This window comes from Betta splendens, chromosome 3, assembly GCF_900634795.4.
Source record: "Betta splendens chromosome 3, fBetSpl5.4, whole genome shotgun sequence".
NCBI classification, from domain to species: domain Eukaryota; kingdom Metazoa; phylum Chordata; class Actinopteri; order Anabantiformes; family Osphronemidae; genus Betta; species Betta splendens.
The window spans coordinates 14,031,938-14,056,978 of NC_040883.2; the positions used below are offsets into that span (position 1 = coordinate 14,031,938).

Consider the following 25,041-nt stretch of genomic DNA (forward strand, 5'->3'; position numbering starts at 1 on the left):
TTGCCTATTAGATATTTCACCCAGAGGTGAAACATTTGACAGTACAGTGAGTGTGTTTGCTTGTGTCCGTCCCCTCTCTGTCTTAGGTCTGTGCCTAATGTAGAAAAGCACTGATGAATGTCTGAGATCCTCTTGCTGCTTTAGTGCTACACTGCCCAGATTCACTACAGTAGGCTTTCATTTTATTCAATATAACCAACATACAGCAAAGACTACAGAATGCTTTATTATATGTAAATATCAAAGTCTTTAAATATTTTACAGTGTGTGAATGTTCCACCAAAGTTGATTAAATATGCACAATAAATAAGTGACTATATAAAGAACATCAACAAGTAACAATTTCCAATTACTTGTAAATGTTGTGAGATGCAGGTCACACATTCCCAGTGTTTGAATCTGCTGAAACAAGGCCCTGGTCATGTGTTGAACGCTGGCGTCCACACGTGGAGCTCCTAATCTCAACTTTACGCCAAACGCCATCTGTTGTCAGACAGCACAGGTCAGAATCCCATGAATGCACCTCGCTGGTGTCCGGCCGGGCCCTGCAGCGCAGACGGGGAGCGAGAGGGGGAATCTGTGCCTGAAACATTCCAACAGCTGGGCACAAAGACCTGATGGTGACGCAGGTTTCCTCAAGTGAGAGCAGGAGATTAGAGCGAGCGGTTTTGTCTAATTCGTTCACTCTTTGACTCACTGCAAAACACCGGTTTACTCAGAGAACTGTCATTCTTTCACATAAAGCTGATCTTAAGGCCTCACGGCGTTTTAACGGAGGACTCCTGAAGCGTCTGATCTGCTGCAGCCCGTGTTCAGGTTGTATTTCAGAAGCCCTGTGCACACGACCAGTCGTCACCGCCGTCCTCCTGCTGCCAGCGTTCCCTGCTCCTCCACGCGTTCGAGGCGCATCCTGCTCCGCTGTGGACGGAGACAGATGAGATCACTCCACTCACGCTGCCGCTGTTACAGAGCAGCTGCAGGAGCCCACACTCGGAAACAAACCCGGACAGTATGGCTGTGATTAAGGAATAGAAGTCAGCGTTGTGCACATCAGTGAACCTTTAATTTGGATTTGAACATGACTGAAGCAGTGATTCTCTGAAATGCTGCGGAAAAATTATAGAACGGTGCATAAAAACTGAACAAAATGCAGTGGGTGCAGAACAAAACTCTCCCAACAGCGTTTTCCTCCCACCACATATCTACAGGGTGCATTTTAGTTACATATAGATCATATGGACCAGACGACCACCAGAAATGACAAAGTGATACAATTTAGCAGCATCGTCCACGCAACGCAAAGAAATCCCATTTCCTGGTGGACGAGCTAAAGAGTTTCGCTCCGTGTGATAAAACCGTGGATCACACCTGATTGGATCACGGGCACATCTGAACACCTGCTGCTAAAATCTCTATGTTGTCCTAGAATCACCTGCGGCCGTGATGATACAGGCTGAAGCGTGTCTCTTTTTCACTCCCTGGATAAACTGTTACTCCAGTAAAGAAAACAACTTCAACACATATAGATAATTCAAACAATGTTAGAATAAAAATAGCTTATTTTCTCTGTTTGACGACAACGTATCTACAGTCAGACAGTGTAATAATAAGACTGTCAAAATAGATTATTATTATTATTATTATTATTATTATTATTATTATTATTATTATTATTATTATTATTATTATTATTATTATTATTCAGATTCTTGGTCAAACAAAAACCTTCACTATGATCCATGTTTCTGTTGTTGGGAGTGACTGAATCATGACGAGCCTGACTTGTCTGAGTGTCTCAGTCTGTGTTTATGGGTCGTACAAGGTGCAGGACTCTGATCACCAGCTGTCAGCACATCGCTCCACTCACTCACTAACTCCTGAGCAGAACTAGCAGCGTGCTGCACACGGGGACCAGCGCTGTGGCGTGAGCGGGGCTGAGCGCGTGCGTCCGGCCCTTCAGCGTTTCCTGGTTGGCCTGGTCGGAGGGCGGGGGGCTGCGGGGGGCAGGCACGGTGCTGGGCGGGAGGGTGGTGCGGCTGGCGCACACGTCGTAGAGGTTTCCAGAGAACTGCGTCTTCCTGGACTCCTGCCTCAGAGATTCCCAGACAGCCGCTGTCTCTCCGGGACAGCCGGCCAGGGCGGAGTTGGCACAGACGTGGAACGCGTTCCAGGACCTTCAGTGAGCCACAGGACAGGAGTCAGTGGTGGTAAGCGTGGTCATTTATTGAAGCATAAACAAACATGTATTAAGTAGCACTGCTGAATGAATGAAGCAGAGCTCCAGAGGTCCAGGATCGCAGGATCACAGAACTGAGCACACATCATCTTAGAGGTTCAGAATATTCTGTATATTCATGTATAGCCCTGTTCTATACATGGACTGTAGATCTAGCAATGGTCCTTCATACTGTAGATCACAACATGATTCCTGGGTGCTGCCTCCACCTGGGTCAAATCATATCTCAAATGAAACTGCTATTGCTGGATTCACAGTCACAAAGGTGTTCATCAAGGCTCAATATTAGGCCCAATCTTGTTTGCATTTTACAAATGTTCCCTTTTCTGTGTAAATTTAGTATTGTAAATAAGGCTCATAAGGAAGTACTGACTATTAACCCTTTGCATATACACTTTAAAATAAATATCATTACTCAAGCCACTAGTTGCTGCTTAAGCCGCTAGACATTTAAACAAATTTACTTCAGCAACATGATAAAAGTGGTGTCCACACTGTGCATGGACTGTAGCAGGCAGAGCCACACCTGCAGATCGCATCAATGTCCTGCGTAGTCTGGTCTTTTTGTGTTTCCTCCAAACTGTCCCCCAGTGTGACCAAACACTGAGCAAAGCTTTTGTAGATGGAGCCACATGACACGGGGATGGCTGCTCCGAAACTCACAGGGACCAAGCCTGGGGAGAGGACAAGACAGGAGGACGTCATTGTAGAACTGCTACAAACCACGGGCCTGAGAAATGAAACCACTGCTGTCTTTCAACTGTGGATTGTGTCTTGTGTGGAGTGAGACTGGTGTAAACGTTCATACGCAGCGATAGAGACATGATCCATGTGGTGCTCAGCCGGATCAAACGAATACATTATTTATTGTATTCCATTCATTTGGAGGGATTACGCATCCTCAGAGCCAAATTTAGTGTGGGACTGTCTGAGTGCATTGATCACATTGTGCATAACATGAGAATGCTTCAATAATCCACTGACAAGTCTCAAAGGTTTGGTAGCTGATAAATGTAACCTGAATGAACCTACATGGTGAATAAAGTTATGTTTGAAGGAAAACGTATTGTTTTGTTGACCTAGATTTTTATTTTGTTTATTAAATACAGTTTTTTTTCCTCCTTTTTCTTTTATTTATTAGTTTTTATTATTTTAAGTTGACATTGTACAGATTTAGATTCTTTGTTCTAGGCACAGGTTTATTACACAGAGGATCAGAATAGGAGCGGAACACGTCGCTGTGTTCTCCTTCTTATCTTCAGATCATTTTTGTTTTTAGTAAATTAATCTACAAAAAACTTCATTGACCCAACTTTGTAATCCTATGTGTTCTAAGTGGAAAAACAAAGTGATACCGACAGACACGCACACTGAACGCCACACACTGAGCATTTCATTAAGGTAAGTGCGCGTGTAGAACCTTTCTCTCCTCCGTATCAGAACAGGCTGCATGAGGAGGCTGTTGAACTCCAACAGCAGCAGAGTCCACTAAACAGAGTCGGGCTTCGCGCTACATTCATGCACACACGTTACAAACACATTCCGACAAAGACACAGCTGGAAAGTGAAGAAAGTGCCTTACTGAGGCAGAGCGCGATGGGCAGCAGCATGGTCGTGGCGCCTGGCTGGGACTTCATGGTTCTGGCTCAGCAGAGTCCCGTAGAGCTGAGCTGGGTCCCACCTCTGACCCAGAAGCGCGGATGTGATAGTTCCACTGGCTGCGAATCCAAAGAGTCTAAAGTTGTAGCCTTAAAATGCGACGTGTCCTGCCGCCGTTGGGAATTCATCAGATTGCAAAAGCACAGCAATGCACAGAGGCACAGCCCGGCTGGATTAACAGCGAAGGGGGCCGATGCATTACAGAGAGTAAGAGGATGGTGTGTGTGTGTGTGTGTGTGTGTGTGTGTGTGTGTGTGTGTGTGTGTGTGTGTGTGTGTGTGTGTGTGTGTGTGTGTGTGTGTGTGTGTGTGTGCTTGAAAGCAGAGAACCAATGACAGCATCCCAACACGGGACCCAGATTAGAGCGTTCTCATTTCCGGTCTTTGGTATTTAGAACATTTATTTGAGAGACAAATGAATTATATGTAGTACAATAGTGATCTACGCACTCAGGGACCAACTCAACCTTGTTCTTTGACATTTATCTGCAACAAAACACAGTTTGACTACTAAGCATTGAGATATTTTACAAATGGCAGCAGAGGGAGACGTCATCCAAAGTATCAGGAGGATTCTTTTTCTTGTGGACAGATGGATGACATTCCAGCGAGGATAAGAGAACCCAGCCCACCTGGGAGCCCAGGAGATGCACAGCCCCCTCTGAGAGCAGCAGCAAGCCATGCGAGAATCATCCACAGCAATGTGGGTCCTTACTGAAGTTAATAGTCTCCAAAGGCACTCATTGTAAAGCACAGACCTTATTCACGACCATCTTACACCTTCGTCCTCTCTCTCCCGGTTCTCTCCAAATCCCCTGCCACACCCAGATGGCTCTCACTCTGTGCATTAGTTTAAATCCTGGCCCACATCTGTACTAGCGACACTGGAGGGATGCTAACCCATTGTTAATCTACAGCTTAAAGCAGCCATTAACCACAGAGAATCTGACTGGGCCTGCACCTGCTGCCACAAATCAATACATCAGGGGACTTACTGTGACAGCACTGTCAACCTTGAGTCTTTTTGGCCTTAAACTAGGCTTATGTGTGGGTTTAATTCTACCTTTGCAGATGCGCTGGATGTAAGACACCTGCTTCACACATTGTCAGGGTTTCAGGGATGTGATCATTCAGTTGTCATAAACCTCAAATAACAATAAAACAAATATATAACAAAAAAAGATTAATTAAAGAATTCAATTTCAAGTTAGTAGAACTACTTTTATCAAAATGTCACAACAAACCTAACAGTCACAGTCTAACATGATAATAGGAGGTTTTTCTGCTGTCTTTAAACTGCACACGTGACACAAAGCCTGGATCCAATCACAGAACATCAGTATCATGTGTTGTTTACATTTCTTTGTTCATGTTACATAACTATTCTCCAATGAGACAATCTGACATGAAAAGCTGTTGTTTGGCCTGAATGTAAAGATGCTCGTAGTAAAAGGCAGCATCCATAGAGAAGAAATCTGGAGTTGTGTAAGTTTGACTGACAGCGCTGGATTAAGGCATTATGCAACACTGTTGGGAGTAAAAAAATAAATCCAGATGAGATTAGGATCTGGATCCTCACTCTCCAATACTCTCTATCCATCCATTCATCTGTCTCCACCTCGTTTCTGTTTCGTGTAAGGCATCATCACGTATTTCAACGGGTTTTGGCTGAGAAACTCCACACGATGAGGACGTTTGTTTTCAACATTTCAGCGCTTTAAAACGAGCTACAGTGAAGCAGAAGGTCATCAAACACAGATAAAGCAAATAAGAGCATAAAAGAGGAACGTCTCCATCCTTTACTCCACTGCCATCTAGAGGCCGAGAATCACGCTGCAGCTCCGAAACCCCCAGAGTTAGAGCCACTAACACACTGTTGGGTGACACTCACATAATAATGAATCAGGCAGCGCATGCAAATGTAGCCAGATCACTATCATATAAGATTAAATTGGAGAAAACCATGAAACACCAAAGCACTGTGTGGAGAAGATCTCTGACCACAAACTACCTCCAAAATGAATCACCCAGAAAAAAGCAGGAGACGAATTAAGCTAATAAAGTTGCACAAAGTATCTCTGTGTTCTTAAGATACAAATGCAACGCGATGCATGTTATAAGAAACATCCTTTAATAAGATTTCATTTCAGGAGCATTTATGGTATTAAGGAATTCCTTCAAGTCTTTTTTCACTGCACGATATTTAGCAACAAAAATAAAAAAAACGACTTAAAGGACCTTTAAAGGCAGCTCAGATACAGTCACGGTAGAGTTTTATTTCACCTGCCAAGAATAGTGTTCTGCTTTTAATAGATACTTCATCTTGGCAAACGTTCCCTCCTCAGCCTCCTGTGAGGTGCCTGCTTTTATTTCAAAAGTAAGGAAATACAAACTGTCAAGAGACAAACGTAGGATGTCCTCCATCAGTCAGTTTATAAATATGTGAGCCCGTGTTGTAGCTTTTAGGTCAAGTCTCTTGTTAGATGAATAAAATGTGTTATTGACCTTCACTGGTTGCAGGATAGTATTGAACTGCGCATGTTTCTAAGTGATTAGCAATGATATTGTTACTATCAGCTACATTAACTAGCCGGACAACTTTTTTTATACCAACGCCTATGAAAGATCAGCTCTACTTGTCGAAAATAAATTGTCATCGCTCCTCGTTTTATACAAAATAGGGCTGGATCTGCTCTTTGTAATCCCCGCCGTGCCGTACGCGTCAGTCTAAGTCTGTAACGGGTCTGCTCCGGTGATGTTCAGCCATCAGACTTTCTTCCGGACGCTCGCGGCCACCGAGTTGCCGCACAGCAGCCGGTCCCGCTCCCGCACCTCCTCCTGCAGCTTGGCCTCGGCCACCCGCAGCTGGCGGATGGTCGCCTTCATCTCCGTCATCTTCACCTCCATCAACGCGATGATGTCCCGCTGCTCGTTCAGCTTCCGCAGCAGCTCGGCGGACGTGGTGCCGGTGGTTAGAGAGTACGAGTGGTCCAGCGGGCTGCTGGTCACGCTGACGTACTGCACGGACGGCTGGTGCACGGTCTCCGCCGGCGAGTCGTCGGGGGTGAGCTCGTCGGCGCTGCCGATCGGCGCCGTGTTGCACGTCCCCTCGGACTGGAAGGGCAGGCGCGCCGTGCCCAGGTACTCCCCGTTCTGGCCTATTTGCACCACGGTGATGGTGTCGTCGCTCGCCTCGCCGCCGGTAATGCCCTCGACTCCCTCCGCGGTGCTGCCCAGGACGCTGGTGATGACAATCCCGGAGGTCGCCGCGGCGGCGGGGGCAGGCACCGCCGCGGACACTTTCCTGCCCCTGCCGCGCCGACTCCTGCGCTCGTTGACCCCTCGCAGCGGGAACAGGGACGGTACTCGGATGCTGTAGGTCTTCCTGCCGCCGGCGAAATGGACGCTGCAGACGCGGTGTCCCGTGGTGGGCTGGAAGGTGCTGAAGCAGCCGCTGACCCCGGCTCGGGAGATGTTCCTGAGCCACATCTCCCTCAGCGTGGTGTCCTTAGGAAAGGTGTAGAAGCGCAGGTCCCGGTCCCGGTGCGAGTTGTTGTAGCAGCCAGGGACACAGCAGGTGAACCCGGGCATGTTTGCGTCAACGCCGAGGGTGAAGCACGGTGTTTGGCTCAAGTTTGCGTTATTTTATTGTTGTTTCTTGAGTCTATGCGTTGTTATCAAGCTCAGCGGCCTGCAAGCGGAACTACACGTCCCACAACGCTAACAACTTCCTGTTTATTTTTTAGCCAACGTAAGCCCTTCCTCTTTGCACGACGACTCGGTTCACCTGAATTTGTTCCCACTCAGGCGTCGTAGTTATTCTGAAGCCGACACTGGCGTCTTATTTTCAGTGTTAATTCTCTTGTTTTGTTCTTCGCGGTAGTATCAAGTCAACGGTCCTCCGCGGAGAACTAAAAGTCCCATAAGCCCTTGCACTTCCGGTCCCAGCCCGTCGGTACTCTACTGCCCCTGGTGATCAAAGAGCGGTAACACACACCGCTAGTGGGCAGAGGAATTAGTTTTGAAAAAGCTAATAAGATAAAGCACCTTGTAATGTTTGGGTCATATTTCAATTATTAAAATGTAAAATTACATAATAATACAATTATTGTATTTTATAAACTGTGCTGTAATTTGTTATAAAATGACATTTCCCATAGTAATAGAATGTAATTAGGCTTAAAAGGTAATATTGTCTACTCTACAGAGACGGAATACAACTATTACCCAAAGACTGTCCTATACTGATCCACATCTACATTTCACTGAACAACAGCAGATACATAAAGCATACTTCAAGTGCAGCATGCAGCTACATTATAATACTTTAATTAACAAAAATAAAATGGAAAGGATACAAATAATAAAAATTCTTAAACGGGCCTCCATAAATTACATTACCCACATTATGGATTTCTTGGTCATTCGATTGAGTGGGTAACAGGAACTAAGCTGGATAGTAGGTCCTTTTGGTTTCATTGGGTAACTGTAGCAGTCATTATGCTGAAATTCTACTACTACTTGTTTGTAGAAGCAGGTTGCATCTCTTAATGCAATCTCTTTTAAGCAATTTCCTACAGTTGCAATCTCTGCACGGAATTTGTTGCATTTTGTACAATGTGTTGTATTTATAACGAATTTATGGCTTTGATGGTTTTGATATAAGTATCTATTGTCTGTGTTGTCTCTATTTGTAGTCACTGTGTATCTGTTTGTAAGTTTCCTACTCTTTCAAGTCAAATTGGGTCAGTGTAGTCACTATGTATGTTTTTGTGATGTTTGTCCTTTGTTTATTCCTATTTATTTACTATTGTGTAATTTCGTTTTCCCGTTAACTGTACAATCAGAGAAGCAGCTTCAGGCTCATACGGCGTTTATGTGGAGCTGAGAGCTCACTTCCGGGTACGTCTCACTTCCTTCATCCACTGCTGCGGACCCATCTCCAGCCTCCGCAGCGTCTCTGGTTCCTCTCAGTCCATTCGTTGTTGCTCAAGTTACCATTAGCAACTGGGCACCACCCGGCTCAAGTGGCGCTACTGATGTCCTCGTAAATACAGCAGGTAGAGAACCTCTGCTTTAACTTGATTCTAGCATGTTTGAAGAGGGTCTGATATATTACTTATGTGTTTTGTAGTAATATTTAAGCAGATTTGAGGCTAACTGCTAACAGCTAACATGAACGCTAACTGTCGGTCAGCTCGTTGTTGCTAGCTTAGTGAGAGCAAACCATGCTATCCCGATTAATTATCCAGTTTATCCCGTAAATTGTGAACGTTTAGTAAAATGTGCGGCTTCATAAAAACGATTTCACTGGCGACAATTTATTGTGAGACGGGTTTGTTGTGTGTTTGAAACAGGCTGTCAGTGGTGCTTGACGTGGGAGGGAACTGCTGTCAGCCTGATCAATATGGTTGTCCACTGTTTGTTTAAGACCCGACGGCGTGCGACGCTAACGTCCTATTATTTCAGACGTAATTCACCATCGGTTTGACAAGTGAGACCGGTTCGTCCTCCCAGTCACTTCTCTAACGGCAACATGTGGCTTTCGCTCATAAAACATGCAAATATTATCTGCTCAGAGTATAAAAAAAAAACTCACTCCTGCTGACGTAGAAATTAATAATAGTGGTGAACTGCTAATAAAGCCACTATTAAATGCTACACAGCAGAACAAATGCACATAATTATGTCTGCAACATCCAAGAGTTTTAGATGTTTAGATGCAGAGATGATGTTTGGTTGGCACTTTTCCACCTCACAAAACAGTTGCAGATTAACAACAATTACACAGATGATTCATGCAGTTACAAGCCAAGACAGTTTAGGATTAGGAAATAACTAAAGGTAAATAAAGGTGGAAGTTGCTGTAGGCCAAGCTACACATTGTGTCAAATGTGCTTGCACATTTTGTTACAAAAATGCCTCTGGATGAACTTGGATTAAGGTTATGTGCACACAGACCGTGTTGACGTTTGGTGGGTGTGGAGCATCTGAGGAATGGCATGTTAAGTATGGGCCAGAGCACAAAAAACAGGTCTACCGCTCCGTCAGACGTGTTTGTCACTATGGCCTTCACTGCCAGGCTGCTGTGTTAATATTTAGCTGTAGAACAAGTAATTTCACACAGTGTAAAAATATTAGATTTTATTTTTCTGATCTTACATCTGTGTGTGTTGCTTTTTTTACCTAAATTCCAGCAATGTTCTTCATGGAAGCAGCAGTAATTATGACTCAGAGGTTTGTGGGCAGCAAACTTAAACAGTCACTTATTTATTTTCTAGGTAACCTCTTTCACCTTTAAAGGCACTGGCATACAACTCACCAAAGACGCCTGGTATGCCTTCATCATACGTAGCCTCACACTGAGTGGCACTGACATGTTGCCAGGGGTCGGGGTGTTTGGCACGGGGAGCACAGCCCGAGTGCTGGTCCCGCTGCTAAAAGCTGAGGGCTTTGAGGTTCATGCCCTTTGGGGGCGAAGCGAAGAGGAAGCCTGCTGCCTGGCAAAGGAGCTGGGCATCCCATTTCACACCAGTCGATCTGATGACGTCCTGCTGCACCAAGAGGTCGACCTTGTGTGCATCTATATTCCACCCTCAATGACGAGACAAATTGCTGTCAAAGCACTAGGTAAGAGGGAAGAACACTGTAAAAAATATGCAGCTGAGCGGCTGGCTGGATGCTTCACGGCTTTGACAGAGTGATCTATTGGTTATGAACTCAACACTTACAGTATACCTTAAATGGATTCAAGGTATTTGCCTTTACTGCCAGGGGTTGTAACACATCAATCACAGCACAACTTAAAATCATCCATCCATTCACATGTATTGGGACATACCTAGTGTCTATCTTCCAGCAGAAATCCAGCGAACCCAGATACCAGATAAACAAAACGGCAGCTTTGTCGATTTGAACCCAGGTCCTCGTCACCTGTGGGCAACAGTTGAGACGATTACATGAAATGTACAGTGTTGCTATAAAAACTGAGTATTGCGCTTACCCTGACTTAGTGTGTAGTGTAGTGTCACTGTACCTCCCCCAGCCAGGTGACACATTTTCCAAGACCTAATGTTGCTTCTGTACATGAACAGCAACATTAAATTAAAACAACACTTACAGTTAAGAATTCCCCCATTGGCTGTGTGTTCACACTGATCAATGTTGTATCAGAGCTATAAACTTAAGTCCCTGCATCTGATAAAATTCCTGGGTGGTGTTGACTTCAGCTTCCTGTTTTAGTTGCAATTTCCTGAGTGTAGCCACACCAAAGGATTTGTCCACTAATTCCAAGGAGCATGTAGCCTGCTGCTCTGTACATGTAGTTGAAGATGACGTTTAACCTCTTCTATCACAAGTGATTGCAAGACATTTTTCTATCTTAGCATTTAGTATCATACCATTACAGCACATGGCTCAGTTTACAATATGTAAATTCTAGTATTATTGCAAAGCCTACCCACCTTTTCTTCTTTCTGCAGGTATTGGAAAGAATGTTGTGTGTGAGAAAGCTGCAACAGCTGTAGATTCATTCAAGATGGTGACTGCGGCCAGATATTATCCCCAGCTGCTGAGCATTATGGGTAATACCCTGCGCTTCCTGCCAGCATTTGTTGCTATGCGCCAGCTGCTTTTGGAGGGATATGTTGGTGAAATACAGGTGTGTGACGTCCGCGTCTACGGCCCGAGCCTCCTGGACGAGTCGTACGGCTGGACCTGTGAGGATCTGATGGGAGGAGGCGGCCTGCACACTGTCGGCTCCGCCATCATTGACCTTCTAAGTTATCTGACTGGTGCACGAGCCCATCGGGTCCACGGGTTGCTGCGGACCTTTGTGCAGCAAAACGGTTTAATCCGAGGAATCCGCCGTGTCACTAGTGATGATTTCTGTTTCTTCCAGATGTTAATGAACAGTAATGGGTCCACCTCTTCTGGCGTGTGTTGCACCGTGACCCTTAACTTTAACATGCCAGGGTCGTTTGTGCAAGAAGTCATGGTAGTCGGATCCTCTGGGAGGTTGGTTGCCAGGGGGACAGAACTGTACGGTCAACGCAACGGGAGTAAAAGTGAGGAGCTGCTTCTAGACGACAGTGGGTGGGTGGGGCCGAATGTGAAGGACATGCCCTCTCCTCACCTGCGAGGGCTGAGCTCCATGGTAACGGCACTGAGACAGTCTTTCCAGGCTCACGAGGAGCGCAGGTCATGGGCGCGAGGACCTGTCGTGATGGCGCCAACGTTCGAGGACGGCCTGTATGTGCAGACGGTGGTCGAGGCCGTGAAACGGTCCAGCTGCAGCGGAGAATGGGAGTGTGTTGAGATCATGAGTCAGGAGCCGGATCCAAACCACAATCTGTGTGAGGCTCTGCACAGGAATAAGAACTAAATCTATATTTACACCCAGTGCATCAACTAGAAGTCTGACAAAACTGGGCTTTGAATGTTTCTCCTTTAACTCAGCTGCTCTGGCAGTTTACGTGACACATGACTACTTTGCTTTTTCACATATAGAATACTTTGTTGGTAACATAGCTATGTTGTAGATGTGTGTATACGTATGGTTATGATTTGTTTAGACACTACATTTGTCCCAGCTCCATTATTCTGCTATTCCCACCAGCCAATTTTAGTTTGCCATTTGTTGGTTTGATTCATACACTGAGGACAAACACTTACTGTAGGTTTACAGTCATCATACTGTATGAATGTCTTTTAATGTCTGACGTTAAGCAGATGATGGTAAAGTGTCAGCACCTTTTATTTTGAAAGGAAAATAATTCAGGCATGAATGAACATTTGACTAACAAAATATTTTCATTGTTTTGTTCTGGGGAATTCAAATGTTGCTTCCCTTGATTTCTGTAGGATTCAGGCTAAATATCATGGAGCTGTGCAGAGGTGACCTTGTTTTTATGTTACTACTACTTTTTTACTTTAGGAATGTATAATAAGTGTCTTTTTAGATAGCTTAATGATGTCATATACCAGGGATTTATCAGAATAAGCTATATCAACAACGGAATTTTTAGCATTTCCTCTCAAAAGTCAGATACTTCAGATCATTTAACTTAAATGTCTTGACGTTAGAAAGAAGCTGCAGAATGTTTTCTGCTGAATGGACAAAGCAGCATTAGTGAAACTAACCAGGACATAAACCAGGTATGGAAAATCTGAGGTGAAGTGAATTAGGCCTCTGAGGGATTTACTGTATAGGGATGTTTTTCCCCTGTCTTCCACTGTCGAAACCTGGCACCAGTTTTAATCTAATTGTCCTCTGAAACTGCCTTTCCACAAGAAAACTACCTACATTTAGCAGCTGCCTGACAAGCTCAAACATAGATATTATGTGGAGCACTGAACTGAATCTTGCAAAAGAGAAATACAAGCTTTTAGATAAAATGTTGTGTGTGTAAAAAATGTTTACTTATGTTAATTATCAGAGTAATTTTACATTTCTATCCTCAAACCTTACTGATATTTTTGTTGAGTTGAACCACTGGATTTGACATGTGTCAAAGTTTAAATGTGTCATTTTATCATGCTCAGATCAAGAGTTAGTGTTTTAACAGTTCATTTCTGTTAAAAAGGATTTAGGAAACAAGCAATGTCTGTTGTGATTGGTTTCTTCCTGTCTTAGTCCCACATATGTATGACACGCTTACCTCACGCTGACGCTAACCCAGTGCTTTATAAAAACACTTAAATCAAGTTTACATAGTAGTTTATATAATGCACCACATTCGCTCACCATCTATTAAAATAAGTTCCACCTGAGTTTTAACATTTTGTCTTTTTTGCACTGATAAAAGGCTGCATATTTAATATGCAGTGCGAGTCAGCTCACTGCAAAATGAAATTAACATTTGTCTATGAGAGGTTTCTATTTATTTGGTCTTGCTGTGGGGCAGTTTCCTGTCAATAGGTCTCGTCAGTGTTGGTCTTCATCCTGTGAATTTCTGTTCTGTTTTAACAGGTGTTTTTAAGTTGCGAAACTGCTGTTCATCTGTTTGACAGATCATTTAATAAATACAATTTCTTCATTTTGTGTGTGTGTGTGTGTGTGTGTGTGTGTGTGTGTGTGTGTGTGTGTGTGTGTGTGTGTGTGTGTGTGTGTGTGTGTGTGTGTGTGTGGTCAGACCTCAGTCTAGTGTATTGTCATTATACAAGGGGACCAGAATTAATTATTAATCAGATAATGCACTTCAATGAAAAATGCACGGCCATTGTTGCAGATAGGGCCATTTGAGATAGGAGAAAACAATTATTATTAAAGCAATAGAGCAATAAATAAAATCAATCCATGAAAAAAATAGAAATAAAAAAAATGTAAAAAGATGGTATTGTATGTTAACAGCAAGGTTTGTAAAATGGAAATTGGCCGAATATTCAGACTATCAACTTAAGCATTTGTTGAGGGTGTATGTTGTCCAGTTAAGCTGGTTTTATTGCGTCGTCTATTCTGTTCTGGGCAGAGATGTTACGCACCTCGTTCCCAGTAGGTGGCGATATATTCGTTTTACGGTGTTCTGTTGCCCAGTTATCCAGAAGAAGAAGGCGATGGCGTCAGCAATGCATTATGGGAAAGATAACAACAAACGGTCCAGTTGGGAATAATACTTTTTGCTAGTAAAGTAGCCTAACGTAGGATACATTTTCATAATAATAATAAGCAAAATGATTATTTAAAGCAGGCTGTGACTTGCACATATTTCGAGTTGGAAATGTTGCGAGTCGACTTCCCAAAAGCAAAGAAATATGTCCGCAAGAGAAGCGTCGTGTGGCGCTTCTTTAAACCCGTGGAGTCGGGTTCTGTCCAGTGTCTGCTGTGCGGCGAGTGTCAGCCCAGGAAAGGACACGGCAGCACCACGGTTATGCTCAGACACCTGCGTCTCAAACATCCCACAGACGTGGTCAGAAAATGCAAAGGGCCGATGCCTGGATGCACGGAAGCTCACTCAGCCACGGAGACGGACGGCGAGCAGTTCTGCTCCGGTACAGTATGAGTTCTCAGCTAATGTAAGCTTAGTAGCTATGGTCTTAGTCGGGAGGTGACACGATCTTTAAATCAGCACTGCAGTCTGGCAGTAAAGGAAGGATCATAGCATAACCATACACAAACATTTTTTGTGTTCATCTGTATTAAAATAATGATCAATCAATTGAGTGAGTTCTGACCTTTTTTTCTCCTTCAGCTGAAGTGGCACTGGAGGATGGCAACGCAGATCATTTAACCTCTGTGAATATATGTGACATCAATGGCACAGTGGAATCTGCAGAGGGAGGTCTGGCTGAGAAAATGACACAAGAGGAGACAAGTAACGATGAACCTGTAACACAGAGAGGAAACAAGCGAAGCCTGATTTGGAGGTACTTCAGTCGTTTGGATGGTTTGGATTCGGCGCTCTGCCACCTCTGCATGAAGAAGTTACAGTGCATTAGAAGTGGTGGAACCGGCAACCTGCATAGACACCTGTCCAAACGACATCCAGAGGAGTTTTCAAGCCTACTGGCTGAAGGACGCAACCGGCACTCATCTTGTTCAACAGCAAGCTCAAAGACTGGTGGTGACACATCAGCATCACCAGAGAGTGTTGAGGAAACAGAGCAGAGATTTTATTCAGGTAAGCTGGTGAATTAAATGTCAGTGCTACATGTATTTATATTTTGTATTATTTCTGTAATATTGTGATTACGCCTCATGTAACTCTTGAGCACAATAACTAAATAGTTATTAACTAAAACTTGCAGGCCTAATTATAACTTTTATCCTCTTAATTAGTGGAAGTAGTCCTGGAAGATGGAGACTCTGACAACCCTGCATCTGTGAACAAATCTGACATAGCCATGGTTAATATCTTAGTGGAAGCTGCTCAGGAAGGTCAACCAATGAAACACAAAGAGACGAGTGCTATCCACCCTATAACACAAAGACGGCACACACGGAGCTTGATTTGGAGGCATTTTGAGCATTTAGAGAGTTTGGATTGTGCACGATGTCGCATTTGCATGAAGAAGTTACAGTGCTTTAGAGGTGGTAGCACCAGCAATCTGCGTCGACACATGTCCAAAAGACATCCAGAGGAGTTTTCTAGACTAGTGGCTGAAGGACGCAACCGGCAATTATCCAGGTCAGCAGCAAGCTCAAAGACTGGTGGTGACACATCAGCATCACCAGAGACTGTTGAGGCCATAGAGCAGAAATTGTTTTCAGGTAAGCTGGTGAATTAAATGTCAGTATTTCTATTTTGTATTACTCCAGTAATATTTTAATTTCCCATTATGTAAATCTTGAGCACGATAACTAAATAGATATTGTCTAATACTTAGATGCAGGCCTAATTATAACTTTTATCCTTATAATTAGTGGAAGGAGCCCTGGAAGATGGAGAGTCAGACAACCCTGCATCTGTGAACAAATCTGACATAGCCATGGTTAATGGCTCAGCGGCAGCTGCTCAGGAAGGTCAACCAATGAAGCGCAAAGAGACAAGTGCTACCCACCCTGTGACACAAAGACGACGCACACGGAGCTTGATTTGGAGGCATTTTGAGCATTTAGAGAGTTTAGATGGTGTGCGATGTCACATTTGCTTGAAGAAGTTGCAGTGCTTTAAAGGTGGTGGAACCGGCAACCTGCGAAGACACATGTCCAAAAGACATCCAAGGGAGTTTTCTAGACTAGTGGCTGAAGGACGCAACCGGCAATCATCCAGCTCAGCAGCAAACTCAAAGACTGGTGGTGACACATCAGCCTCACCAGAGACTGTTGACGCAACAGAGGAGAGAATTTTTTCAGGTAAGCTGGTGAATTAAATGTCATTGCTACATGTATTTGTATTTTGTATTATTCCAGTAATATACTAATTTCCCATTATGTAATTCTTGAGCATGATAACTAAATAGTTATTAACTAATAATTAAATGTAGGCCTAATTATAAATTTGTCCTCTTAATTAGTGGAAGTAGTCCTGGAAGATGGAGAGTCAGACAACTCTGCATCTGTGAAAAAATCTGACATAGCCATGGTTAATGGCTCAGTGGCAGCTGCTCAGAAAGGTCAACCAATGAAACACAAAGAGACAAGTGCTACCCACCCTGTGACACAAAGACGGCACACACGGAGCTTGATTTGGAGGCATTTTGAGCTTTTTGAGAGTTTGGATGGTGTGCGATGTCGCATTTGCATGAAGAAGTTACAGTACTTTAAAGGTGGTGGCACCAGTAACCTGCGTAGACATATGTCCAAAAGACATCCAGAGGTGTTTTCTAAACTACTGGCTGAAGGAAGCAACCAGCAATCATCCAGCTCAACACTAAGCTTAGATGGGAATGATGAAACATGTACTCCATCCAAGACTGTTGGTGTGACACCGCAGAGGTTGTTTTCAGGTAAGTAGATGAGCTATGGTTGACTGCTGTTTCATTGTTGATTATTAAAATATTAATAATAGATAACATTTCAAGAATATGAGTTTAAAGAACTGGTCTGTTTAAACAACTTTTTAAAAATTGTACCCCTTTAGTTAAAATTAAATGTCAGTAATTTCATCTGTCTCGTAGCTTATTTATAATTCATGTTATATGAGGCCTTATCGTCCCTGTTTTCCCTTTGAAAGGTTCAAGAGTTCCTGATGGAGCGGAGTGTGTGTGGAGGAGAGAGAGGGAGCTGATAGAAGAATTGAGGAGAGCACAGCAGCAGGAGGCTCAGGCTTTGGAGCATCAGAGGGAGTTGCTGCAGAAACTGCGCGCAGCAGATGCCAGAGAGGCAGCTGCAGAGCGAGAGAAAATTGGGTCATTGAGGAAAGCGCAGGAGGAAGAAGCAAAGGATTTAAAAAGACAGCAAATGGAGCTGCAGACGGAAAAGGATGTGCTACAAAAGAAATGGGAAGAGTTCCAGCTAGAAAGAGAAATGCTTCTCTTGTTCCCTAAAAACCAATAAAACTGACTGACTGACTGTTACAATATGCTTTACTAGTATAGTACACAAGGTTATCTTTTTAACCTTTTTAATCTTTAAAAAACTTTCAACTGTTTGTCCCTTAATACTATGGCACGGCATCTTCTCAACCTGGGAGACCTGATTTGAAAGTATTCTAGGGGTTATACTTTATGCTTCACACAGATGATCATTTTGAGAGCATGATCGTGATATTAACCCTTTTATTAAATTATTTTCCAGCAACATGCATGGAGTGTTAAAAATAACAGGAACGAATTTGACAAGAACACTGTAAAAAATGAAATTTAATGTTGTTGCATATTTTTATAAAATAAATGAACAAATAACTACTGGTTCAGTGCTTTGGTAAATGTAGATGGGGAGTTACTTTAGTGCACTTATTCTGAAGCTGGAACTGCAGAACTATGAAATAATGCAGTAATTTCCCCGCTGTGGGACTAATAAAGGCATTCTTAATGTCCGATTTATTATATCGTGCGTCCGTCCGCACGTGTCCGGCGCATGCGCAAATTCGACCCCGAAAATAACCCACAGCGCGGTCTCTCAGGTACTTCTATTCTTACCACCCGCAGATTAGGGAGAAAACGTGTCTTTATGTTGCAGGATATTATCCATAGTCCTACAGGCAGTTATAAATCACGTTATAAATTGAAAGAGGATGACCTAACCTTCCTTACATTACCCTGGGAAGAAGTACTGCCTGACAGGTTAAACCCAGGGAGAATGTGCACCGACGGGAACGTTGGGAAGATGGCTGACAGCGGCTCCGTGGCAGTGAAGAGATGCAACTCTGGGTCGGTGTCCTCCGTGAGTATGGAGACTATCTCGACCCTGACGGAGCTGGAGGACCTAGAGAAAGTTTACCAGCAGCTCTGTGTCGAAGAGGTTCGTATGAGCGAGCGTTAGCAGATGGTTGTTGACAAAATCGTCCCGTGAAATACTCCACGTAAACATCCGGGACACTACAAACTCAAAACACTGCCGAAGGGGAAAACAGAATCAATTTTTTGTTAATTAAATTATTGGGACAATCAACATAAATCACTTCGCATCTGACGTGACATATTCACGGTAGGTTATAGGTTGTGTTTACGGCCCTGGATCATGAGGAAGCCATTGGTGGCGTCCAGTTGTCAGGGAATAACCCGCTTCACAGCACCTGTCAATCACTCCACACATCTCTGACAGCGGCTTGGTAATTAGTTGCCAAGGGAAACTGTTGGCACATTGAACACATCCCAGCACCACGAGGTCACCCACAACTTAGTCAGGTTCCTACACAAAAACACAATAAACACTCTATATCCTAATACGCCCACAGACTACCTAAACTAAACATCCCATAATCCACAGGGCCCAGGGCCACTACATAATAAATATGATACTGTGTAAAAGACAGCAGGATGATGCAATATGCATTTAGGGCATATATTAATATTTTGTTATTAAAATGGGTATTCTGTTCTGATATAGAAAGAAGTGGAAGCAGAGCTGGACCGACTCGTGGGTCAAGAGGGTGCCATTCACACAAAGATGCTGGCACTGCAGAGGATGGGGTACAGTTTGAGCACAATAATGCATAATTATATGAGTCATTATAATATATTTTATTAATAGTCTCTTTGTGGCTTCTTTATATAGACCAAACCTTCAGTTGATTGGAGGAGATGCCAGTCAGCTGTCTGGCATGATCACCTTCACCTGCAGCCTTGCTGAAAATGTCAGTCGTAAAGTCAGACAGCTGGACCTGGCAAAGGTAAACACATACACTCATTAGTTCTAATGGGTTAAAGATTATTTAACGCTGCTTTGCCAAATACTATCATAGACAAAACCTCTTGGGTCATATAAGATAAGATCAGACTTTATTAATCCCACGATGGGGAAATTCCTTCATTTGCAGCAGTGATATAACGTTGAACAAAAGCAGCTGTATACTGTTTATATATTCAACAGTAGCATTTATTAAAAGAATGAATGTGTTCATTCTGTATTCTTTTCATAGACTCGGCTGTATAACGTTATCCAGCGAACCGACGATATCCTCGATCTGAAGTTCTGCACGGATGGTGTGCAGACCGCGCTGAGAAACGAGGATTATGAACAGGCCGCTGCACACATTCACCGATACCTTTCTCTGGACCAGTCAGTGATTGAGCTGAGCAGGCAGGGAGAAGAAAGTATGAGCCCCTCACCTTTCTGTCACAGTGCACTGCTCAGTATAGGCTCAAAGACCTGCTGTCCAGACCAGCAGCAGCCTCCACACACCTCTATTGTGCCTTGTTTCCTGCAGGCAGTGCGGTGGACGCCAGTCTGGTTATGCTGCAGGAGGCTGAGCAGAAACTCAAGGTCATTGTTGCCAAAAAGCTTGATGAGGCCGTAGCAGCCGTGGACCTTGCGCAGGTGGAGAGGTTTTTCAAGATCTTCCCTCTGTTGGGCCTTCACCAGCAGGGTCTTGCCCGCTTTGGCCAATACCTTTGTAGTCAGGTCAGTAGAGTCCTTAACCCACTAATAAAATAATAAAATAAAATAAAATAAAATAAAATAAAATAAAATAAAATAAAATAAAATAAAATAAAATAAAATAAAATAAAAAAAATTCACAATTATTCACACAGCTCGCTTCTAAAGCTGAGGAGAACCTGCTTTTAGCTACAGGAGGAGACTTGGGCGAGAAGAGAGCCCTGCTCATATTTGCTGATACGTTGACACTGCTGCTGGAAGGTGAGAAATCCATCCTGATGTTCTGTTGTTCTGCTTTTCTGATAGAGTAGAAGACGTTAAAGGCTGTGTGTGTGTGTGTGTGTGTGTGTGTGTGTGTGTGTGTGTGTTCACAGGCATTGCTCGTGTCATTGAGACTCATCAGCCGATAGTGGAGACATATTACGGTCCAGGCCATTTGTACACACTCATCACTCACCTGCAGCAGGAATGTGACAAACAGGCCCAGAAAATAGTTGACAAGTTCATCCAGCAGAGAGGATACCACAACAAGGTCTGAATGACGTCTCAGCTGCACGATAGATTTATTTCAGTGCCAACATTTGCTTACTGTGACTTTTGTTCCATGTCTTTTAGTTTCAGATCGTCCAGAGCAGCATGATAAAGAGCATGCCAGGGGAGAGGATTGAGCCCAGGTACTGAGATTGTCTGTGAAACATCTTGTGTTTCTTGCTCCTGGAATGTTTGTTCATGCCTCTGTTCTGCCTGAACAGGGAGCTGGATCCTGTTCTGGCAGAGGTAACCCTGATGAATGCCCGTGCTGAACTCTACCTACGCTTTTTACGCCGACGCATTATGGCCGACTTTGAGGTTGGAGACGCACAGAGCGTCACGCCAGGTATTTACTATTAACACAATGCGTATACGAAGAAGGCCGCTTGTGATGCAGTGTTGACAGTTTAAATAATTTATACTTTTTTGTGTGACAGAGCATCAGCAGAGTGTGGAGAAGCTGCTGAAACACTGTTTGCTGAGCAGGACGATGCAGGAGCTGATCGGCTACTACATTCCAATGGAGGAGTACTACATGAGAGAGTCTGTGAACAAGGTGGAGTACACAGTTAGTACATTTCAAGCACGTGTTTATCCAGTGCTTGCTAGCGTTCTGCAAACATTCTGCAACAAATCATTGTCCCCCCCTGGACCATGGATGTTAATTTTTTATATTAGACCTAAAGCCTAAATACCAGTGGTTAACAAATTGTTAATTATGTTTCTCATGTCTAGGCTGTTGCTATGGATACATATGAAAAAGGTCAGCTGACTTCCAGCATGGTGGACGACTGTTTCTACATTGTGAAGAAGTGCATAAGTAGAGCTTTGTCCAGCTCCAGCATCGACTGCCTGTGTGCAATGATCAACCACGCCAACTCTGTCCTGGAGTCAGACTTCAGGTGCTCACTCCTTCACTTTCTTGTTCACCTATTCAGTAGGTTGTCTCCAGATCTTGTGCACGTCTATACCCTGTCTCGCTTTACTTATCAGGGAGGTGTTGCATAATAAGCTGCGGCAGGGATTCCCGGCTACCACTCTTCAGGACATCCAGCGTGGCGTCAGCAGCGCCGTCAGTATGATGCAGAGCAGCTTACAGCAGGGAAAGTTTAACACCCTCGGCATTGAGAGCACCGAAAACGCCAAGGCTGCTTTTCTGGTAAGATGCTCCAACATGTGCAATAAAAAAAGTTTTTCAAGTCAAATTTTCAGTTCAGTTAGTGGCAGTGACTATGTTGACTTTCTTGAACAAAACCTCAGATCTCAGTTTAATACACACTGAAGTTGATTTGTTGGACTCATCAGAGGCTCATTGAACTAAATTAACTTTCAACCATTGTTTACCCTTAGAAATCTGCCACTGTGATTAAATCAAAAAGCTTTATATATAAAGCCAACAATAAATAAAAATCATAATAGCAACAAGCATGATTTTTTCAGCAAGATTCACTCCTACGTTGAAGACAGAAATAAATAGTCTTATGATAATGGCTCTTTTTTTTAGCCCCAGAGATGAGCCTTCTTGCTGCATTCAATTTTGTGCATAAGACTTATTTAAGGATAGCAGTAATAATTTAAGTAAGGAATAAAATCCATGAAAAGCCTCTTCTAATATAGGTGACGTCAGCATCGCTTAAATTTTTTAAACTGGCTCTCAGCTGAAGGAAGCACTATGTCAAAAAGCTTTTAACTTATTTCTAAAAAGCTAAATTTCTCAGGTTGACTCAGGTTTATATCTAGCAGTTTGACCAGAGAAGCCAAAGTGTGTTAGTCTGCAGGCGTGGTTGGAAAAAAATTAGGACACTAAGAATAATAATAGTCGGACTGTGGCTCAAACGTTGGTCGCAAACATGAATTCCGAAGGTGCACATGAATGATGATGAATTTTAAATCATTTTAGTGAGGTTATCAAAATATTAATGATTTGTTTTCTTCCTCTCTCAGGTGACACTGAATAATGTTGAAGTTTGTAGTGAAAATATCTCAACTTTAAAGAGGAATCTTGAGGTAAGTTTATGATCCTCACCAACACTCTGTACCTGCTGCTCGTCATGAGTTTTTAGGATTTTTTATTTTGTCTTCTTCAGAACGACTGTGCAAAGCTGTTTAATCAGGGCGGCAGCTCAGGAGATCAAGCCAAGATTGAAAGTTGCCTTTCAGACCTCGTCAACACATCTACAAAGTTTAAGGATCTTTTACAGGTGGGAGACGCATGCACACGCAGTGTTGTGGGGAAGCAATGTAGCTAATGGATGGTTGAAAACTATTACATAAACACTTTTGAACTGCCAGTCCTACTAAAATACAATCAAATATCTTAACATACTTTAAAGTTTATATGACCTGTTTGCTCTTACAGGAGGGTTTGACCGAGTTAAACACAACAGCTGTGAAGCCGCAGGTCAAACCTTGGATCAGCAGCTTCCTTTCCATCTCACACAACATAGAGGAGGTAACAGTGTCACAGTCCTACACAAAAGCAAATGGGAATTTGTGAAGTGTGCTGCTTTAAGTACCGGTGTTCTTCACAGGAGGAGTTCAATGATTATGAAGCCAACGACCCCTGGGTGCAGCAGCTCATTGTTAACTTGGAGCAGCTCATGGCAGAGTTCAAGGTAACCGCATCATTAAAATGTCCTTTCTGAATAGAGTGCATTATATGCAGGAGTGGGAGAACAAGGTGTCAGTGAAGTATTCACATCCTTAATTGGAGTACAAGTACTATTACTAAGTACTACACTGAAATAATTCATACTACAAGTACAGGTCTTTATTAAGTAATACTTAGACAGCTATCAGATAAAGAGCTAGACTCAGTTTCTAATCCTCTCTTGTTTTTTTAACCCCTACCAGACGGCTCTCTCCCCTGTCATCTACGACACTCTGACCAGCCTGATGACCAGTCTGATTTCCATAGAAATGGAGAAGACGGTGCTGAAATGCTCGTTCAGCAGGGTGAGGAGCTGAGCACAGCCACTGGGTGGCACAGAGCACCCAGTGCCTCAAATCACAGCCACACACGATAAAAGGGCAGAAGACAGCGTTGATTTATTAATGAGCCTGGGGAGGACTGTAGGAGAGGGCCATCTTTTTATTATGGGCAGAGTGTGTTTACAGGAAGATGGGCAACATGGTGATTGATGGGAAAAAAAACTTTTTTGTTTTATTCAATGTAGCTTGGAGGTCTGCAGTTTGACAAAGAGCTTCGGTCTCTCGTGGCGTATCTGACCACGGTGACCACCTGGACCATCAGGGACAAGTTCGCTCGTCTCTCACAAATGGCCACAGTTCTTAACCTGGAGAGGGTAACGTCACATGGATTCACACACCATAAGCATATTGAATTATAATGATTATTATCTACAAATTATGTTTCCAAGTAAAATTATAGTTTTTGTTAGTTGTTTTAAAGCTCCACTGTGCATGATCTAATCCCTTCTTTTATGTGGGTGCCTTTCAGGTAAGTGAGATCTTGGACTACTGGGGCCCAAACTCTGGCCCTCTGACGTGGCGGTTGACCCCGGCGGAGGTGCGTCAGGTTCTGGCGCTGCGCATCGATTTCCGAAGCGAAGATATCAAGAGGCTTAGACTGTAGCTCGTGAACCAGTGACTGCTGCGGAGGACTCACCTTGGCTCTGTTCTGGCTGTGTTCCTGTATTGGATGTGTGCATGTTGCTCCTCCTGGATTTCAGACTCTGTAACGGAGCAGCATTGGTGGTGGGAAGGGACTGTCTCATATGAATTAACTGTAAAATGTGCTGAACATTCTCCTAAAAGTGTAATTAAAAGCGTGTAATTGTAATCGCAGCGGGAGTCGTAACCTCTTCACCGGTAACTGTCTGTGAGAAACGAGGACACTTTGAGGAGCGGAGCTCTGTGTCTGTCATTGAAACGGAGCAGTAATGAACATCGTACCCATTAAACTGACAGAAGCAGGTCAGACAGCTGATCCAGCCTAGTCATTCAATATATGAATAGCTCCTTGTCTGTCATGATGGAACACTTTTAACCTAATAAATCGAGGGCCGCGGTGCAGCGCTCCTGATCCCTGCCATCCGCCACATTTCACAAAGAGCTGTCCTACTGCCGTGCAGGACCCGCTGCCTCGCTTTTCCATCCCTGACACTACTTACGTAGCTTTAAACGTGAACCCACCTCGTTGTGTTCACCCTAATGTCCTGGTTTAACCCGCACGG

At 43.6% G+C, this 25,041-nt stretch overlaps 5 protein-coding genes across 6 annotated transcripts; 3 read left to right on the forward strand and 2 right to left on the reverse strand.

Annotated features, from left to right (window-relative positions):
* Positions 1-170: 170 nt before the first annotated feature.
* Positions 171-4,106, reverse strand: nrn1lb (neuritin 1-like b). The gene is made up of 3 exons (XM_029144530.3): positions 3,819-4,106; positions 2,763-2,910; positions 171-2,174 (listed from the first exon to the last, which is right to left on the reverse strand). Exons 1-3 carry the CDS (start codon positions 3,871-3,873, stop codon positions 1,871-1,873), a joined length of 507 nt encoding a protein of 168 aa, XP_029000363.1. The 5' UTR covers positions 3,874-4,106; the 3' UTR covers positions 171-1,870.
* Positions 4,107-6,002: 1,896 nt separating this feature from the next.
* thap11 (THAP domain containing 11) lies at positions 6,003-7,827 on the reverse strand. Its single transcript, XM_029144650.3, has one exon. The coding sequence runs from the start codon at positions 7,483-7,485 to the stop codon at positions 6,661-6,663; it is 825 nt and encodes a 274-aa protein (XP_029000483.1). The 5' UTR covers positions 7,486-7,827; the 3' UTR covers positions 6,003-6,660.
* Positions 7,828-8,647: 820 nt separating this feature from the next.
* On the forward strand, positions 8,648-13,931 carry gfod2 (glucose-fructose oxidoreductase domain containing 2). 2 transcript variants are annotated; one of them, XM_041070049.2, is made up of 4 exons: positions 8,648-8,954; positions 9,252-9,397; positions 10,176-10,524; positions 11,376-13,931. In XM_041070049.2, exons 3-4 carry the CDS (start codon positions 10,272-10,274, stop codon positions 12,275-12,277), a joined length of 1,155 nt encoding a protein of 384 aa, XP_040925983.1. In that variant the 5' UTR covers positions 8,648-8,954; positions 9,252-9,397; positions 10,176-10,271; the 3' UTR covers positions 12,278-13,931. The 2 variants fall into 2 exon arrangements, with proteins under 2 accessions (XP_040925983.1, XP_029000482.1); XM_029144649.3 differs by lacking the exon at positions 9,252-9,397 and having other exon boundaries at positions 8,651-8,954.
* A 506-nt stretch (positions 13,932-14,437) lies between these two features.
* LOC114852266 (zinc finger BED domain-containing protein 4) lies at positions 14,438-18,736 on the forward strand. The gene is made up of 6 exons (XM_029144574.3): positions 14,438-14,883; positions 15,084-15,512; positions 15,671-16,102; positions 16,256-16,687; positions 16,849-17,280; positions 17,508-18,736. The coding sequence occupies exons 1-6, from the start codon at positions 14,613-14,615 to the stop codon at positions 17,828-17,830; spliced, it is 2,319 nt and encodes a 772-aa protein (XP_029000407.1). The 5' UTR covers positions 14,438-14,612; the 3' UTR covers positions 17,831-18,736.
* Positions 18,398-24,647, forward strand: cog4 (component of oligomeric golgi complex 4). The gene is made up of 19 exons (XM_029144573.3): positions 18,398-18,736; positions 19,325-19,407; positions 19,493-19,607; positions 19,857-20,031; positions 20,145-20,338; positions 20,470-20,575; positions 20,689-20,846; positions 20,930-20,988; positions 21,067-21,191; positions 21,283-21,401; positions 21,581-21,747; positions 21,839-22,004; positions 22,790-22,852; positions 22,933-23,046; positions 23,205-23,297; positions 23,377-23,460; positions 23,699-23,800; positions 24,022-24,150; positions 24,306-24,647. The coding sequence occupies exons 1-19, from the start codon at positions 18,446-18,448 to the stop codon at positions 24,438-24,440; spliced, it is 2,478 nt and encodes an 825-aa protein (XP_029000406.1). The 5' UTR covers positions 18,398-18,445; the 3' UTR covers positions 24,441-24,647.
* The last annotated feature ends 394 nt before the right edge of the window (positions 24,648-25,041 follow it).

Coding starts and splice junctions, on each gene's coding strand:
- nrn1lb (XM_029144530.3), bottom strand. CDS start 3,873: ATGAAGTCCCAGCCAGGCGCCACGACCATGCTGCTGCCCATCGCGCTC. Junction 2,911..3,818: donor GCCCATCGCGCTCTGCCTCA/GTAAGGCACTTT, acceptor TCCTCTCCCCAG/GCTTGGTCCCTGTGAGTTTC. Junction 2,175..2,762: donor GACATTGATGCGATCTGCAG/GTGTGGCTCTGC, acceptor GGCTCACTGAAG/GTCCTGGAACGCGTTCCACG.
- thap11 (XM_029144650.3), bottom strand. CDS start 7,485: ATGCCCGGGTTCACCTGCTGTGTCCCTGGCTGCTACAACAACTCGCAC.
- gfod2 (XM_041070049.2), top strand. CDS start 10,272: ATGTTGCCAGGGGTCGGGGTGTTTGGCACGGGGAGCACAGCCCGAGTG. Junction 10,525..11,375: donor AATTGCTGTCAAAGCACTAG/GTAAGAGGGAAG, acceptor TTCTTTCTGCAG/GTATTGGAAAGAATGTTGTG.
- LOC114852266 (XM_029144574.3), top strand. CDS start 14,613: ATGTTGCGAGTCGACTTCCCAAAAGCAAAGAAATATGTCCGCAAGAGA. Junction 15,513..15,670: donor AGAGCAGAGATTTTATTCAG/GTAAGCTGGTGA, acceptor CCTCTTAATTAG/TGGAAGTAGTCCTGGAAGAT. Junction 16,688..16,848: donor AGAGGAGAGAATTTTTTCAG/GTAAGCTGGTGA, acceptor CCTCTTAATTAG/TGGAAGTAGTCCTGGAAGAT.
- cog4 (XM_029144573.3), top strand. CDS start 18,446: ATGTTGCAGGATATTATCCATAGTCCTACAGGCAGTTATAAATCACGT. Junction 20,339..20,469: donor GCCAATACCTTTGTAGTCAG/GTCAGTAGAGTC, acceptor TTATTCACACAG/CTCGCTTCTAAAGCTGAGGA. Junction 22,005..22,789: donor ACGCCAAGGCTGCTTTTCTG/GTAAGATGCTCC, acceptor TTCCTCTCTCAG/GTGACACTGAATAATGTTGA.